Source organism: Lissotriton helveticus, chromosome 12 (genome assembly GCF_964261635.1).
Source record: "Lissotriton helveticus chromosome 12, aLisHel1.1, whole genome shotgun sequence".
Taxonomy (NCBI): Eukaryota; Metazoa; Chordata; class Amphibia; order Caudata; family Salamandridae; genus Lissotriton; species Lissotriton helveticus.
The window spans coordinates 254483896-254502804 of NC_136073.1; the positions used below are offsets into that span (position 1 = coordinate 254483896).

General features: G+C 46.9%; 1 protein-coding gene across 1 annotated transcript in view; it reads left to right on the forward strand.

The window, feature by feature from the left end:
- The window catches only part of SNTB2 (syntrophin beta 2), a 266934-nt gene that overhangs the window by 126938 nt on the left and 121087 nt on the right, over nucleotides 1-18909 (forward strand). The window contains exon 2 of the mRNA XM_078669183.1: nucleotides 11061-11274. Within this exon, the coding sequence (XP_078525309.1) occupies nucleotides 11061-11274 (214 nt within the window). The remainder of the gene's footprint in view (nucleotides 1-11060; nucleotides 11275-18909) is intronic.

Genomic DNA, 18909 nt, shown 5'->3' on the forward strand with positions numbered 1-18909 from the left:
AACTTCTCAAGCCAAAGCACAGGTGCCGCGATTGCATTCAAATGCTTGTTTCTTATTAATTTTTGCTTAAGCACTCCATAAGAGTGCGTGTGATTCATCTAGCCCTTTTAATCACGCCTTCAGTGTTGCTTCAGTCCGCCCCTGGGGTGAGGGACTGGAATGGGAGGTTCGTCCACTACTTCAACTGGCTGTTGCCTCACCAGACATTTGTTTACTTTATCCACTGTGCTTTCAGTGGGTCTCCAACTCCATTGCTCTGCGTTAGAAGTGCCCCACAGTCTGGTGACCATTCTCTGCTGTATGTTAATCAGACCCCTTATGCACAGTCGATTTCTGCTTTGGACTGTTGTCGGCGCTGAGAGGCGTGATTCACTTTCACCGAGCCCTTGCTGCAACACCAACACCAAGCAGCCGGGCTGCTTGAAAATGGAAAGCGCGCATGGAGGGCTGAATGTTGCAGGAAAGCATGTTGTGCTTGCAGTAGGAGAAACTCATTAAGGAAAATAGTACATTACAGACTAAATAAGACATATCGTGTAACAGTAGTAAAAGTGCCAGTCCTCATGGGAGGTTACAAATGAAGATACAGCAGTACTGAGGGACTAACAAGCCTATTAACGAATCAGAAGCCAACATTTACGAAGGACAATGACACAAGCCAATGACAAATGCGGGCGGGTCATCAAGTCCAGACTCGAATACAGCATGCCTTGCAGAGCAGCACATGCACTGCCCAGGCTTGCCCTAAAAAGGGCTTTGTCGGTTTGGAAAGCTGCTACAAGGGTAATGCACAATAGCCACTTATGCGATGGCACTGGCACTAAGATAATAATACCACTGTAATAATATGGCAATAAGTGTCACAATGCTGCATGAATTTATCATTCAAATATCAGCTTTACATATGTTTTGGAAACTATAGGTCTCAAAATATACAGTTTTAGGTTTCGCCTAGCGTTGCAGCGCTCGTGCGCCACTCGCTCTGTGAGGCATATTGTGGTAGAGGAGATTTCAGAACGGCACTTGAAGCCCCGCCCATCATTTTCATTGGCTGACGTCATGGTTGATGCTAAATGATGTCCTCCCATTGAAAATTAGGCTTCTTTGTTACCGCCCTGTCTCCTTTTTGGACTGCCCATCCGGACTGGATCGTTTGCTTAATGGCTGTCGTGACAGTATTTCTTATCTAAGGGAGGCCTGTAGTGACGGATCATGTTTTCGAAGTCTGTTTTTTCTTTCTAAATGTGATTATGTCTGCCAGTGACGACATTACAAAACAGCATCACACACAGTCTACACCGAAATAAAACATTCACGCTACAGTATTTTTCCTCCCCCTAAATCTAATGTTTAGTTTAAACGGATTTCTGTGCTGATATACATACACCATCCCCCCCTCTGCCTCTAGAGCACATGTGCACCATCTCCCCTCCCATCCCACCCCCGACCCCCTGCCAGCTGCCGAGGCTCCCTTCAACTCTTCAACAAGTCACTGCTCAACACCAGAGTCTAGCCTTCCTTTGTTGTTTTATTGAGGTCTCAAGACGCCCCTTCACGCCCCAGGGGCTCTTTTCGCTTGGCCATGCTATAGTGATGTGCTAACAGTAAAAAGGTGAATCACCATGACTGCAGATATAGGTGTGAGATCACCATCACTGCAGATATAGGTGTGAGATCACCATCACTGCAGATATAGGTGTGAGATCACCATCACTGCAGACATAGGTGTGAGATCACCATCACTGCAGACCCCCACGACCTGTCTCTACTGCCTGGAGCGCGACCATGACCCCAGGTCATGCTCCGACTGTCGGGCCATGGCGCCAAAGACTATGCGGGAGCGGTCCCGAAATTTGCTGGAAGTCGGCTCCGCGCCGTTCGAGGTCCCGGTCGTGGAGGAAGTCGAGGGACCGGTCACAGAGCCACCATCACTATTCTTCGGATTACAAGTCCTCGCACTCTGGGTGAGGTAAGTCGAGGCACTCTAAAAAGAAGTCAAAGAAGCATCATCGCTCTCTGACTTCCACATGCAAGTCGCGGCTGAGGGTGCAGGCGGTACCACCCCCGCAGCTCAAGCGGAGCCTCTGCAGTCGACCCTGGCCTCCCACCTTTCCGGGTCCGGGAGCGACACCAGCCCAGGTGCAAGACTTTCTTGCAGCCATGGCCTTGCCCTGTGCTGCCAGTGGCTTCAGCCTTGGCGCTGCCAATGACTTTGGTCCCGGCGTTGCAGGACCCTCTGGGATCCAGGCCTGTATCTCGGTCGATTCCAGTTGACCTTACGACTCCTCCGCCGGCGTCGACTCCCCCGGTACCTCCTGTGACGTAGTCCAGTCCCTCAGACGACGTCTGCCCCGGTTTCAGCCCCAAAACTGAACCCGACGTAGGTCCGGCTTCGTTCGTTGACGATTCTGATGCCGATGGAGGAAAGGGAGGACTGAGAGGAGTCCGACGACCCTCTCACACAGCAGTGTGAGTTGGATCAGGACTAGGCTGAAGAGTTAGCGGATGCCAGTGGTCTTAACCAATCGCCTGACCTTGGCTTCCAGTCTCCTCCCTCTGTGGCTTCGGAGAAGGGAGTGACCTATGATGTGTTTTTTGCGTAGGGCAGCCGAGGCCCTTGATCTCTAACTCCCTACGGTGGCCCTGAGGACTAACCTCCTGACTGAGGTGCTTCAGCCGGCAGTAAGCTCTTCGGAGCCTCTGCTGCCGTTCAATGAAGCACTAACTGACGTTCTTATGGGCACTTGGTCCAGGCCCACCACAGGGGCTCCTGTGGATAGGAACGTGGCCAGACTCCCCCCCCCCCCCTGCACTGGGCAATCCTGCTTTTCTGTACAACGACCGCACCTCTAGAGTCAGACCCCCCCCCCCCCCAAGCCCCCTTTTTTTATTCGACCTTTAACTCACATTCCTTTACTACGTATTTCGTAGTAAAGGAATGAGTGGTAAAGGTTATAGTGGTAACCACGCATGTGTTGTAAAGCATGCGTGGTTAGTGCATTCGTGGAAACGGCCGCGTTGTAGTAGCTGTTTCCCCTGTTACTGCAGATATAGGTGTGAGATCACCATCACTGCAGATATAGGTGTGAGATCACCATCACTGTAGATATCGGTGTGAGATCACCATCACTGCAGATATTGGTGTGAGATCACTATCACTGCAGATATAGGTGTGAGATTGCTATCACTGCAAATATAGCTGTGAGATCGCTATCACTTTAGATTCTGGTGTGAGATCACCATCACTGCACATATAGGTGTGAGATCACTATGACTGCAGAGATAGGTGTGAGATCACTATCACTGCAGAGATAGGTGTGAGATCACCATCACTGCAGATATTGGTGTGAGATCACTATCACTGCAGATGTAGGTGTGAGATCGCTATCACTGTAGATACTGGTGTGAGATCACCATCACTGCAAATATAGGTGTTGGATCGCTATCACTATAGATTCTGGTGTGAGATCACCATCACTGCAGATATAGGAGTGAGATCTCTATCACTGTAGGTATTGGTGTGAGATCACTATCACTGCAGATATAGGTGTGAGATCACCATCACTGCAGATATATAGAATACCTACGTGTTTGGTATACGAGAGTTTAAGCTATTGGCATTGTAAATGACAATGCATTTTTATGTTTTAAAAACGAAAACAAAAATAAAAGGCATTGTCATTTACAATGTCAATAGCTCAAACTGGTGTAAATGCGAGACCTTTTGCATTGAAAATGCTTGTTTATCTTGAATTCACACGTTACAATGTTGGTATACATATAATATTTGAACCAAGCAAATATTTCTAATTTAACAGTTTGGGCTGTACAAAGGAGAGCTACTCACAAGTCACTGGAGAGCTACCAGTAGCTCACGTGCTACTCGTTGGAGAAGCCTGGATTAGGCCATGTGGAGGCAGCAAAACGAGGCAGTTGGTGAATTATTCATCTCAAATGAAACTAGATTTGTGAGTGTATGCAGTGTGTGGCACGCTGCTGTTATTTTTGGCAGTCTTGGTACTCACTACCAGTGCTAGCCGCATCTAGGTGGGGCATGTTAACCCCTTGAAGAAGCCATGAAAGGAATCCGCTGCCGCTCTCGCGTGACTCATCCTGCTGGCTGTAGTGGCTGGGTGGACACGAGTCACACGACCAAACGTCGCGAGGCAGGAAGGTCGTTGTGGCCTGTGCGAAACCATTTCAGTAAACCGCACAACCACACCCCAAACACCCCCTCAGCCTATTCTCCCTCCCCGTGTAGAGACCTATCTGTGCGGCCTGAAAACAGCGGCCGTACCTCGATCCAAGCCTCATAACGCGAGGGCGCCCAGGATTGCAGTGAGCTGAGGGCGCCCAGGATTGCAGAGAGCGGAGGGCGCCCAGGATTGCAGTGAGCTGAGGGCGCGTGACGCACTTCATGTTGTGCCTGCCGGTTCTGACCCATTGTGATTGTGCGCATTAGCATGAGGCTGGCCGACATGGACCTCAGACTGCAGCAGCATTTTGGGATGTAAATGCCAGTGTTCGCCGGCCAGCATAACTCGTAAAGTGTGGAAGAATCACAGCGCAGTGCGCATCGACCACCCAGGCAGTAGTCTGTTGCCCAACATGCCATTCCGTTCCTGAGGCACGTGTGACCCAAGTCGGTAGTGGAATTTGCTATTTCTTTTTTTATAGCGTGAACTCGACCCGAAGGTATTGGAGCACCGGTTACGTTACACAAGGACACATTCATTTTTGGTAGGCTCAAAGTATGTTGAGCTGACGCCGAGACTCGAACCTGGTTCCCAGCTCCAAGGTCGCAGCCCTGGCCGTTTGCTCGCAGCCCTGGCCGTTTGCTCGCAGCCCTGGCCTTTACGCTCGCAGCCCTGGCCGTTACGCTCGCAGCCCTGGCCGTTACGCTCGCAGCCCTGTCTGTTACGCTCGCAGCCCTAAAGTAAAATTGCAGAAACATTAAAAACCTGGAATAATTTATATGCGTTCGGATCGCCTTATCAAGTACTTATACCGACACAGTTTAATCCTGATTTTTAAGAACCTATCTATCCTCCTGAATTTGGTCGACAAACGTTTAATCCACTCTCTGACCTTGTTCTTCTCTTCCCAAGAGGCATTTAGATAAAGACAAACTTGGCAGTATTTGGATCGTGACGCGCATTCTTAGGAAACTTGGCACAATCTATTCTTCCTCCGCGTCGAATCCCTTCCACACCTCCACTTGTTCTTGATCCGGTTTCAGGATGATGTCAAAGCGTGTCTTGTATTGGGTTGGATGTGTTTTGCTTTTCGTTCTCTAATCTGTTAATTGCCATTGCTGATTTATCTCTATGCCACAAATCCTGCTGTGAGACCAGCTGCAATTGTGTGAATACAATACTTGCAACCTATGAAGTTTTACCCATTTTAAAGGCATTTGTTCTAAAGCTCGCAGTGCATTTGTTATTACTCCTCTACACGCTTTGCTAACCTATGGAGAGGCGTCAGACATTGCTCACAGATGACTCCAGCGCAATTCCAAAGCACCCCCACACGAAGGACAGTGCCATTTTGGCCATAAAGAGACGCTCTTTGAAAGCTCATACGAGATTGTTTTCATGAAGCAGAAATTGCAAACACATTTCATTCTGCTCATAATCAAATAGTTGAGTACAGTCCAATCATTGTCATGGAAAGTGTGTTTCTATGGCTTTCGCGTTCAAAGTTCAGAAGTTTTAATCCCTAAAGCCAGCTCTCACAGTATGTATGTCCCTTTATCATTGTGTTAAGACTGTTTGGAGCAAACATGAACTTGCTTTTTTTATATATTGGCTGTGAAGTTCTTGTGTATTTTGCCCCGCATTAGAAGCGTGAGCTTTAAACTACGCCAGTTTTGTGTTGTTGTTGATCCCACCTTTACGTGCAATAGCCTCACAAACTGAATTTGAGATGGAACAATATAAGAAATCAACAAGGCTGATAATGTGCTTTCCTGGGTGCAAGCGGAATAGAATAGTATAATCTTCAATTTTCTTCTGAACTTCAAATAGTCTGGTTCCAGCCTGAGATGGTGTGGAGGAGATTCCTTTAGGAGCTGCTCTGGTACTGAAGAGATCTACAGAAAAAAGTTTTGCACAGTCTGGTGGATATCAAGCTGGCTTGTTAAGCTGACCATAGGTGTCAAATATCAGAATATGTTGTCAAGAAATACCTCAAATCGTTGTTCCAAAACCTAGACTTCCATCAAGATGGGCCACTTTTACGAGAGCTGCCCCGTATAGTTGAGGCAGGCCTCCTCTACTGGTGAAGTAATTTCAAGGCTCAGGAGCAGCCTCTAAACCAAAGTGCATTCACTCTGGTTTAATTGTACGGTGAATGTGCCAAATGCTGATGATGTGGAATCTGCAGCCCCAGAAATTTCTTCAGAACATAAGAGCTAATGGCACCCTCTAGGGACACCGCCCAAGCAGCAATATTGGGCACACCAGTTACTTTGTTGACATGGCAGTGTCACGGATCTGCTACTGCCAGTGCTCATCTGAGTGCATAGGAGTGTGGAGTGGTAAACGTATGGGAAGGAATGAAATAGCAAGGACTGAGGGGAGAAGTTGTGGTCAACAAATAGTGGAGATTGCAGTCACTTGCAGATTCACTGACAGTTGCTATAAGTTGAAAACTGTGATTTTAGTCTATTGCGAATCAAAGTTAGTCTGTTTTGGAAGCCTGAAATTGAGGTTTGTACAATTCTGGTTCCTTTCAGGTCTTTGTTTCCCCTATCTTTTCACTGGACAAAAGGCCAAAACCTTGTCCTTTTCTTAAGGGTAATAACAAGCCTGGCGGTGGGAGGGATCTGTGCATCAGATGGCTTAGGTTGGAAATGGTCAATGAAAAGAGCTTTTAGGGTTGGAGAAAGCAGACAGATGGTGTTCAAAATGCATTTTTTCCCAACAACTCAAGTCGTAAAATGTGTAGTGAACTGGGTTTTTGATTTGATTTAGATTGAATGGGTCTGTGTAGGAAAATTAAATAATTTAACATAATTCAAATGAAGTACTTAGTCTAAGGTGGGTTAGTACGACATAATAACAAACTGCATCTCTTCTTCAGCCATGCTGTCTAGGAACACCACGTCCATTAGGGTGTCCTATTTGAACACTCGTTCGCTTGTGAAACACTCTGAGGACATCTTTATTCTATTATCTAGTTCTAATCCTGACATGCTTCTACTTACAGAAACGTGGCTCACGTCAGAATCTCTGCCAGATATTTTGGCGGCCCTCCCCCCGATTATTACATCCTACACGCCGACCGTCCTGGCGACCGGCCCGGGGGCGGGGTAGCAGCCATTATATCTAAACGTCTGAATCCCATTTCTTCCTACTCTCTCCCCCTTCCGGAGGTGGAGAATCTACTCATTAATGTGCAAACGGACACCGGCCCTTTCACTGTTCTCCTCTTATATCGGCCTCCACATTCTATGCCGTTTTTCCCCACCACCATGAGCGAACAACTGTCCTCCCTTCTTACACTGCACTCCTGCTTCGCTATTTTCGGCGACCTAAATTGCTGGGTTGGTGATGCAAATGCCGGCCCCCATGCCACCGAGCTTTTCGAGACTCTAAAAAATCTGAACCTCGATCAACATGTCTCTCAACCCACTCATATTAAGGGACATATTTTGGATCAGATTTGGACCTGCAACTTGTCGCTGTCCCCACCAGACATACTTCCGTGCGCCTGGTCTGATCACCATCTGGTGGACACTACCATCACAATTGCCGGTCAAATCCCTGCCCCCCTGATGGCTGGTGGCCTCTCCCGAAAATGGAGCTCATACGACTCCCTGGGCTTCCTCACTACCCTGGCAGACTCTTGTCCAGTTGCTCATGATTCCAACGACATCGATGGATTAGAACAAGACATTGCCTCCTGGCTAGTGTCGGCCAGTGACTTGTTTGCCCCCCTAGTCCAATTCCCCTGTACTAGACACCGGAACTGCCACAGGTGGTTTTCCGACGACCTCAAAGCTCGGAAACTGAAAACACGTCAGCTAGAACGTATCTGGAGACGTGACTACTCGGACTCAGCCAAACAGCCCTATTTGGCGGCACGTAAGGATCTTAAAGCGGCCATCCGGTCAGCCAAAATGGAACATTTTTCCAACAGGATCTCCTCGGCAGACGATAAATCTAAGGAAGTGTTTAGAGTCATGAATGAGCTAACCACAGACAACAGAACCCTCCCAGCTCAGACCCCCACTCAGGAAGCCTGTGATACCTTTAATTCCTTTTTTCAAGAAAAAATCTCAATAATTAAAAAATCCATTCCCCCACTCCCCCAGCTGTTATCACTGGATAATTCCTGTAATAACCCTTTGACCTTCACTACCTTCCCTGCCCTAGATAACACCTCATTGGCGGAACTAGCCAATCGCGTGAAATCTGGTTCTCCAAACGACTACTGTCCACCTTCTGTACTGCGGAGCATATGTCTCAACTTACCAGATTGTATCTTACATTTAATCAACAGATCTCTTAGTAGTGGCATCTGTCCTATCTCCTTCAAGGAGGCCATCCTGGTACCTCTTTTAAAAAAACCTGGCGCTGATATGGCGGAGCCGTCGAATTATCGCCCCATTTCCCTTCTCCCTTACTTTTCTAAACTTATGGAGGCCCATGTCACCCGATGCCTGTCAAGCTTTATAGAATCTTCCTGCTATCTTGAGCCGACCCAGGCGGGCTTTAGACCTGCCCACTCGACAGAGGTCATCATCTTGGCAGTTCTTGACACACTCAGGAGTAACGCGGACGCGGGAATCCCCCAGGCCCTCGTCCTACTGGATCTGTCTGCCGCATTCGACACGGTGGATCATAACATCCTTCCGCACCGTGTCGGGCAGGCAGGCATCCAGGGCGTTGCACTTGAGTGGGTCAAATCCTTCCTAACGGGAAGAACACAGGCGGTCCGCCTGGGTCCCTATACTGCCCAAAAAATCCCCACGTCCTGTGGTGTTCCCCAAGGTTCGTCCCTCTCCCCGCTCCTTTTTAATTTATATCTCCGGCCACTCATTCAGTCACTATCGAAATGGGACATCGTCACGTATAATTACGCTGACGACTTACAAATCATTTTCTCCCTCAATTCACCACATGCCATCAAAACCTTCCATGGAGCCATGCTTCACATCCAACTCTGGATGAACCAGAACCAATTGAAGTTGAACCCCGGTAAAACCGAGCTCCTTCTCCCCGGACTTAGTCACATCTACTGGGGCCCGCAGTTCTGGCCTCCAGAGTTTGGCTCCCCCCCTACTCCAGTAAAAACAGTGAAGAGCCTAGGTGTCATCATTGACACTGAGCTCTCTCTTAGGGCCCAAGTTGGAGCAGTGGTTTCCTCTTGTATGTACCAACTTCGGAGGATCCGCAAAGTTCGTCACCTTCTCCCCTCGGCAGCACTCACCCAGATCGTTATCTCACTGGTACTCTCCCGTTTGGATTTTTCTAACGTCATCTATCACGGTCTACAACTATTTTTGATACAGCGTCTCCAAGTTGTCCAGAATCAAGCGGCCCGCTTGATTCATGGAACCCCCAGATGGCAATCAGCTAAGCCTCTGCTCATCAGTCTCCATTGGCTCCCAGTCGATCGAAGGGCCGCCTTTAAGGTGGCATGCCTCACCTTCAAGGCACTTCATTGCTCTGGCCCTGTCTTCCTCAAATCTCTCATTCGCCCTCACTGTCCTATACGCAATCTCCGATCAGCTCACCGTGATCTGCTAGTCACCCCCAAGACTAAAACTAAGAGATTCGGCGGTCGTCGTCTCTCTTATCTAGCCCCTGTGCTTTGGAACCTCCTTCCCCTCCCAATTAAATCCGCCCCTTCCCTTCTGAATTTCAGAAAAATGTTAAAAACCCACCTTTTCCCCATTCTTGGTTAGAATTTTGTCTCCTATGCTCCCCCTCCTCTGTTCTGTCTATCAGCGCCAGGAAGCTTCGGTGTCAGTGCGCTTTACAAGTCACATTTAACATAACATAACATAACATCCCTCTACTCTTATATGAATGAATGAAAAGGATTTGATATAGCGCACAGCTTCTCAAACTAGAGTGTCCTGGTGCTGAGGTAGACACCAGTGTTCGGTCACTAAGGTGAGATTAATTCTTGAAAAGCCAAGTTTTAAGATGTTTCCTGAATGTTGACAGGTCAGCTGAGGCTCTCAATGAGGCGGGTAGGCTGTTCCATGTTTGTGCACTCAGAAATCCGAAGGATCACCCCCCCCCCCTATGAATGCTAGGCGTATTTTATGGGTGCGAGCAAGATCCGCAGTAGAGGATCTTAAGGTCCTAGTTGTAATGTAGCGGTTGACACACTTCTTAAGGTACTTAGCGCCTAAACCATGGAGTACTTCAAAAAATATCACCATGGCTTTGAACTTGATCCTTTCTTTCATTCGAAGCCAGTGCAGAGATTTGAGGATGGGAATCATTTGAGATCTAGGCTTCGGTCTATGGATCGCTCTGGCCGCTGGATTCTGCACTACTTGTAGGCACTGAGTGAGATAGTCAGGTAGGCCTAGGTACAGGCTATTAGCGTTCGATTTCCTTTGATGAGGAGGGATTCCTGGCATTGCAGTAGTGGTTGATAGTATACAGACGTTCAGTGGTTTAGGGATTGCTCAGCATAAGTCTGAAACCGTAGCGGACTCATTCATTTTTCTGTTGTCTCCTTATTGCTGATAGGATGGCCACAATGTACAGGTTCCAGGAGCACAGTAGTCTAACTCCAGACTTTTTTATTTCTATTCCTGCATGGATGGTACGTTTCTGTAGAGGTTTGATGAGGGGACAAAAGTATTATGGGTGCCAGACTAGATTGACCAGAAAGAAAAAGATGAGTTTGTTTTGCACTCGTCCATCTTCCATGTGAAGACCTAACCAGTTTTGACATTTGCACCCTAGAAAGATAAGTGTGCAGTAATAATAACGTTCTTGCAAAAATGTCTGTCCTGCGCATCATGTATTCACTTCCCTCTGTTGCTTTTAGGGATAGCACTAAACATATTCCTTTATTCTTTCTCCTTTTAGTGAAGTATATCCGGGAGGTGTCGCCGTATATGAAGAAGCCATCGCTGATTTCCGAATTATCTTGGGAAGGATCCTCCCATCACTCCCCAAATACAAGCATCAGTGAAGATTCTGGATCACCCAAGCATTTGCACAACTTTCAGGACCGCAAGGTGATCCCTCTCAAAATGTGCTTTGTTGCCAGGAATCTGACCATGCCAGATCTAGAGAACAGGTGAGTAGGAGCTGGGCTGTTTGAAGCAGTAGTCTTTTGGGGTTTACTTTGATATGGGTTTTTTTTCTTTTTTTCGAGTGAGAATTTTTTAGATAATTTTTATTAAATGTGTAACGCACAGAAAAAAGTGGAACCAACTAAACAATGCCACAAATAAAGCTCCACAAGGGAGCATACATCACAAAACTGTCAGTCTTCCTTATATGAGAAACATTACATTATCCGATTAAGCAAAGATAGCCAAACCTCAGGCACCTGAGTGCACCCGGGATGGAGGCCAACATGGACGGAGCTTGTGAAGTGTGAAATGATAGAGGGAATAGTCACCTCTGTACCCTCCACAGCAATCCACTGACCTTCCATTTGTTCTCCAAATTTCAATAGAGCTATTCTTTTCACCCCAACAATCATAAGACTCACATCCTCTGCCATTCACCCCAAACCAACCCTAAGGACAAGATATTCCAAGTAAGTCTTACCCAACATCAAATTCCAGAGTCTGCCACAAGTTCCTTCCCCTCTTTTTTTTTTCCCCCTTCCCCACTTAACCTCATGAATAAAAATCTGAGCAGCTGCTACTTAAACCTATGGACACTATTCATGGATGACTCGAAATCTTGCAGGGTAATCTCATACTCACCTTCATACACAAGCCAACAAACGCCTTCCTGAGATGCAACAGCTCAGATCACTTGGTCTGTCTCTCTCTACTTAAGTCTTTGAAGATATACAATTATACTGCAGGAGACACTGCCCCCTTCCCTGTGCTATTCCTCATGCCAACCACCACTCTGACATATCTCCCTCTCTAGTCTCTGTGATAATAGTCTCCTGCTCCGTGGACACACTAACTTGGCCATGGAGGGAAGTCGACAGACCTTAGTGTTCGATTCCTTTGACAGTACACCAGCCTGAAGAAACGACCCGAGTATAAACTGCACATTTACTGAACTGTTTCTTCCACTAGTCTGCCGTATGTGACGTAGCTACCTGTGTGTTCACTTTATCCCATCTTCCTGTAAACAGCACACACATGTAGCTTCACTCTTTTCAAACCCGTCTACATCATTTCCACCTTTCTCTCCATAATGCCCCTTTCATTTCTATTTAACACTGTGTGGCCTGGATGTTTCTGTTTTATGTCGCTAACTGGAAATCGCTTAGTCTTCCATCTCCCAGATCAGGAGTTACTTTCTGTTCAGCTCCCAGCGCCACCCCTGTTCCTCTCTGCCTTTATTCTCCCAGCATGTTGTAACACCTTTTCCTGCCACACATGAATATGATGTCACTCCCATGTTATACCACAGATGGATGCAGTTGCTGAAATACACTGCCTTTTTTTGTTCAAAGGTTACTGAATGTGTCTGTTCTAACAGCTGCTTCATCTATGTCTGTGTAGTCTGGGACGCCCAGCCCCACTATGCCAAAAGAATTGGAGGCACAGACAAATGCCAAGCCTTAGGGGGAATTTAGAAAGACATGTGAATATGTGGTGGAATCACTCCCTTTGATGGATAGCGAGGATCACCACAGTAAAAAGAAACCTCTTGCAATAGCTTCTATACCTCTGTCAAACAATACTCGTAGCAAAGCGAGAATCTATGATTGATATAAAGTAGAGATTAGTTGTTTATATGGGGCTTAAAAAATGAGTGCATTGCCCTTGAAATAGGAGAACAGCAACTGTAGACGTAAGTGCTATGAAGTATGTGGATACAAACTGGCAAATCCGAGTGTTTTATTGGCCACACAATTGTTGGCATACCACTGACCCGGGGAATAAAAACAGGATATTAAAGACGGGCCGCTTGGGTTTGTCAAAGCTAGTTTGTTTTTCTTAGTAAGACATCTTAAGTGCAAAAGGCATACCGAGACATAGGCCCCATGCTCACTGTACCAATCTCAAACTATATTTCAGCGATGCACCTCAATAGACTGAAATCAGTCTGAGATTTCTTGAATTTGCGTTATAAGGGGCTATAGTGGAATAGTTTGGGCTGTGCATTTCCAGTCAGTGCTCTCTGCCTTTAGTGGCTCAGTTAACAAAAATAGATGGACTGGAATGCGGCTACAAATAGTTACTAGAGGCTGAAACAAATTAAATGCATTTGTCACTTTTTTTTTCTTTCTTCGTTGCTGCTGCTGTCAATGCTGATGTTTTTGTCTGGCAGCTGTTGCTAACATGTTGGCAGCTGTGGTCACTGCTGGATTTCTACTGTTGTCACTGCAGTTGCAGGAGCTGTAGTTGCTTCTGTTGTGACAGTTGCAGCTGTTGTCTCTTCTGAAGCTATAGCTGCGGTCAATGCTCTTGTGGTTGCTGTTGCTTGTTGTCTATGCCATGGTGGCAGTTTTTGCCTTTGGTGTGGTTACAGCTGTGGTTGGTGCTGTTGTGGTGAAAGCTGTGGCCGCTAAAGTGATCCCTGCTATGATTACAGCGGTGGTGAACGATGTCATCACGGCAGTGGTTTCATCTGTGCCTGTAACTTCTGTTACAGGTGTTTATACTCTTATAATGGCCGTGGTCACTGCTGTAAATGCTAACTTGGTCCTTGCTGTACTAAAAGCTAGTGTGGCTCCTGTAGTTGTCACTGTTGTAGTTATAGCTGTTGACATTGCTTTGATCCTGGCGTGGTCATAGATGAACTCCTTGCCGTCTTTGCTACTATGAACATTGCAGTGATCCCTGCTTTGCTTGCACTGTAGCCCTGCAGTGGAAGCTGTTGCTGCTGTTAGAATTCTTCCTGGTATTGCAGTTGTCCCTGCTGTGGTTACAACACTTTTTCCTGCATTGGATTTTGCTGCTGCAAAGTGGATAGTGACTGTGATCACATCTATTGTGGCTTCTTTAGTTGCAGCTGTAGGGTTTGGAGCGATTGTGGCTGCTTTGGTTCATGCTGTGTTTATAGCTGAGTTAACTCCTGTGACCACTGCTGTGCTTGCAGATGTTGCTATTGTAGCAGTTGTTGCCGCTGTGAGAGTGCATATTGTCGGGGACTGCTATCCTCTCCTCGCGACTGCCGCCGTTGCTGTTGTCTCGTCCTTGCAGTTGTTGCTGCTGTTCTTGGCGCTGCCACAGTAGTTGCTGTAGTCCCTTCTGGGATTACTGAGTTGTGGCTGCAGCAGGTCAAGGCCTTTGAGAAAGACATGCTGAGTATTTTTGGCACACTTGTGTCTCCCTCTGGTGCTTCTCACGCCCCAAGTAGCTTGAGGAACCTTCAATCAGGTTATACCCAGCATATCTGTCCTCAGCACTGACTAAGCTCCTAGAATCCATTTTAGGTTCCACACAGACTCCAGTGACAACTTCCATTCTGGCTCAGAGGTACACTGGTCCCTTTTTCATAGACGCCAGTCCTGATATTGCCAGAAGAGAAATCCGATGTCCAACACAGAGCTAAATCTGTCTCTACGTCACCCAAGCTTGCATTCCGACTCCACTCCAGCGAATCCAGTTTATATACGGCCTGGTTTATATACGGCCTGATTCAGGCAATATACTTCAGTAGTGATGAGTTTTACTCCGAGACTTCGTCTTTCTGGTTCCAGTTGTAACCAGAGTTTGCCCACACCCGGAGAGGACAATGGAGTTCATGGTGATAATTTTACCTGCACTTTATGTTGATGACTGTTTATACATGGATTTATAGGAGGCCAATAGGCTTGATACTTTCCCTGACATGGGGCTAATTATTCACTTCTTGGCCCACAAACAGAAGATAGTGCCTCCTTTGCTGTGATAATTTGACGTGCTGCTGATGTTCAGGACCTAGAACTGCCTTCTGTTGAAGTTAATTCAAACGTCTTTACAGAAGTCCTGCAGCCTTTGAGCCCTTACTGCCATCCAACGAAGCCACCAATTTTCCACCCCCCCCAACCCAAATGGAGTGTCAAAAAGTATTGAGGCGTTCTGCAAGCAGATGTTCTATTCAGCCAGCCTAGGCTTGAAGTCAGGCTGCATGGTATGCCTCTTTGACCATATACAGGTGCCCTCTGGCGGTCGTAGACAAAATTAGGGCCACCTTTACTCAAACCTTTCAGTAGGTCAGGATGTTTCCAAATATGTAATTCGTGCTGACCTAAGTACCTCTGATTACTTGGGATGAGCAATCTGCGCTAGTGTAGGGCTCTGTTGGTCATGTGTGGATTCGATCCACAGGTTTTTAAGGTGATGTGTCCAAATGGGCCATTTAGAGGATTCCAAGCTGGGAAATAGGATGGGTTGTTATTCACGGTATTTGATCGTGCGAACAACGATCGATGCCTTTGCCCTGTTTTAGAAATTCTCTCTCTGAAAGCCTATGTGTTAAACGGCAAATTAAAAATGCTCACACAGGCCCAAATTCGGCCTACCCTGCATCCTGGTGCATGGATGGTGATCTTGGTCCCCCAGGATGTGTACTTTCAGGTACTTGTCCGGCAGTTCCACAACAGTTACAAGGCTGGCCAAGAGCACTTTTAGTTTGCTGTACTCTCCTTCGTCCTTACCAATGCCCCTCAGGTGTTCTTAAAAATGATGGGTCGTGGTCACCACCTATCTTCGGAGGTTGGGGATACCATTTCTCCCCCTAAGTAGACACCTAGCTGTTGTACAGGCTTGCTATAGTCAGTCGTAGACCACCTCCAGGTGTGGGCGAGCCTCCTGACATTGTTGGGGTTCTCGATCAATGTGCCAAAGTCACACCTGACTCCAGTGCAAGAACTTTCTTTTATAGGAGCTGTCTTGGACAAGGTAGAGTTCAATCCCTTTCCTCCATTGCAAAAAGTCAGGTACATTACGTTTCTGATCGCAACGTTTCATCCTCTGTCCTGGATTTTGATGAGAGCTGTTCTGAGGCTTGTTAGTCTCATGCATTCTGCTTGTCCACTGCACTGGGTGGCATATTTGCCCTCTGCAGTGGGATCTGAAGTCTCTGTGAGCCCAGCATGTGGAAACCTGTCAAATGTCATCCAGGTTTTGAACGGGGCTACACAAGATCTGCAGTAGTGGCTGCTCGACTGCAACCTGACCAGTGGCAGACGCCTCTCTATCCCAACTCTGAGCGGATGGTGGTGGTAGATTAGTCCCTGCTAGAGTGGAAAGGTGTAGGACATCTGAATTTTCTGCATGGTCACCACATATATTTCTTCTTTTGCTGGCCTCTATATTTTTGCTGGCTTTAGAACTTTACCCCTGCTAACTAGTAGAGGCTACATTTACATTAGCTCTCCCTAGCAGGGATTACCATTTGAATAGGTGTGACATGCTTCCCAAAAGTAAACAATAGACTGACCTGACTAGGGAGAGATAACTCCTTTGAACTTCAGAGTTTGCAGGGTGGGGACTGTGAGCATAATTTTTTACCTTAGTATCTACTCCTTCTTAGGTGTCAAATCCTGCTTGACAGGTCTGCTGTGTTTTACAAATAATACTGCAGGATCACTTGAAAGAAATGGAAACAGGATGCCAAAATAATTCCTGTGTATTCACCGTCTTCTGCTGGAAACCCCTACTCTTGTTCTACCAGACTTATGTTTCTGGTTTTATTGTTGGTGCAGTGGCTGCTTCAAACTGGATTTTAGTTTTAGATGGATAAAACCTAGGATTAACATAGTTCGTTCATCAAACACACCCGTAGCCGTTGGAGCTCATTTGAGTGTGGCTGAAGACTTTCGCCATCTTGAAAATGCCCAAAGGGAGTATGGTTGGCCCAGGGAACTTTTACCCCATTGGTTTGGGTGTGCCTAGGAGTCATTCCTAGTCACAGGCTCATGCCAGGCATAAATGTAGCACCTACAGCCACCCACCTAAGAACCATGCTCCACTTGAGAAAGAACAGAGGAGGACTGGACATGCTGCATGTGATCTGAAGAGGAGCCCTGAGGACTAAAACTGCTCTCTCCCGTACCCAGGACAAAGAAGTGGACGCTAAAGGTCCGTTCTGCTGCAGGGTTGCAACAAGCTACAAGTGGCCTCTCTTGTAACTGCTCAGCTGACCAGTGGCACTGGACCCGGACTGGACCCTGCTGCTGTCCTCTGCTGGACACCCTGTGAGTCTCTAACTGCCTCATCTCAGAACCAGGGGGCTTTAGAAGTGTATTCCTGTGGTGGACTGAGACTTACAGGACTAAACTCAGAAGGTAAAATCTTTGACCAGGACAAATATGGTTGGTGTATCTGACCTATTCTCCATCGCAGTCAGCCTCAAATTACACCTAGGTCCTGGTCTATTGCGACCATTGACTATAATTAGGACTTTATTCTTCTTGGTGCTATTCCTATTTAAAACTTTAAACATTCTTATCTCAGGTTCTGCTTAAGTGATTTGTGTCATTTTTGTGTCACTTTGTTAATTAACTTTAACTCCTTTTTCTAATTTGTTTAGGTATTCTTATTATGTTTTCACTTTATTACTGTTTTGGTACTTCATAAATACTTTACACGCTGCCCCAGTTAAGCCTGTCTGCTTTGTGCCATAGCTACCAGGGGGTTGAGTTGAAGTTAATTTATTGACTTTGAGGGTTCACAAGGGTTGTGATTATTCCTTGAGGCGGGTAGTCACTACCCCCACCCCACATAATAATACAGCAGGTCATCTGGGAGAGGTGGAGCTCAGAGGACTCAGGTCTCTGGTGGAAGCTTGACTCCATATCAATTTGTTACAGTTGCTGGACGTTCGTCTAGAGTTATGGCCTTCCCAACTCCATCAAGGGGAGGCAGGTACAGGTTTTCACAGACAATACCACTGCCATCTGGAGCCGCAACAAGCAGGTCGTCGTGAGGGTCAGCTAGGAGAATGTGTTCCTTTTGATGTAGTTGGTTCTTGAGGTCATCTCCTTGATTGTAAACTACCTGGTGGATCCTTGGAACACTGGAGCAGATGAGCTCAGCTGGCGGTATCCGGCGGATCACAATTGGCAGCAGCATCCCGAGGTGGCACAGGGCATCTTCCACCAATAGGAAGTACCCTGGCTAGATCTCTTTGACTGTGCAGTGTCCAAACTTTTGAGCATTGCAGTTCCTGCAAAGACTGTCCCTAGGAGATGCATTTCATCTGGAGTGACACACTGGACTCTTGTATGCCTTCCTGTCTTTGCCTCTTCTGCCAACAGTTGTTAGGAAAATCAGGCATGACTGAACCCAAGTCATCCAATTGACCCTGTATTGGGACAGGAGCGTGTAGTACCCGGACCTTCTGAGCATGTGTGTCAGCCTCTGGTCAGGCTTCCACTTCAGGAGGATCCTCTATTGCAGCAGCAGGACAGGGTTCTCCACCATACCTGTGCAATCTAAACCTCCTTGTGTTGAGGTTGAGTGGCGACTGTTAACTGCATTTAATTTGTCAAACCAAGTTGTGGCTGTCACGCTGACTATCCGGCAACCTTCCACAAAGTCTATTTACGCCGGGCACTGGGACAAATTTGTGGCATGGTTTGAAGTCCGCACAAGAGCACCTTTGCAAGCCAAACTGTTGGATATGTTTTTATTCGTTTTGTCTTTGACCCAGCAAGGTGTTAAAGTGGGCACTATTCTAGGTTATTTATTGGCCCTTTTGGCCTTTCTGTGTTTATTGGACCAAGTGTCCTTTTTTAAATCACCTGCTGTTGTGCGTTTTCTTAAATATTTGACACACATGTTCTCTCCCAGACCTTTTGTGA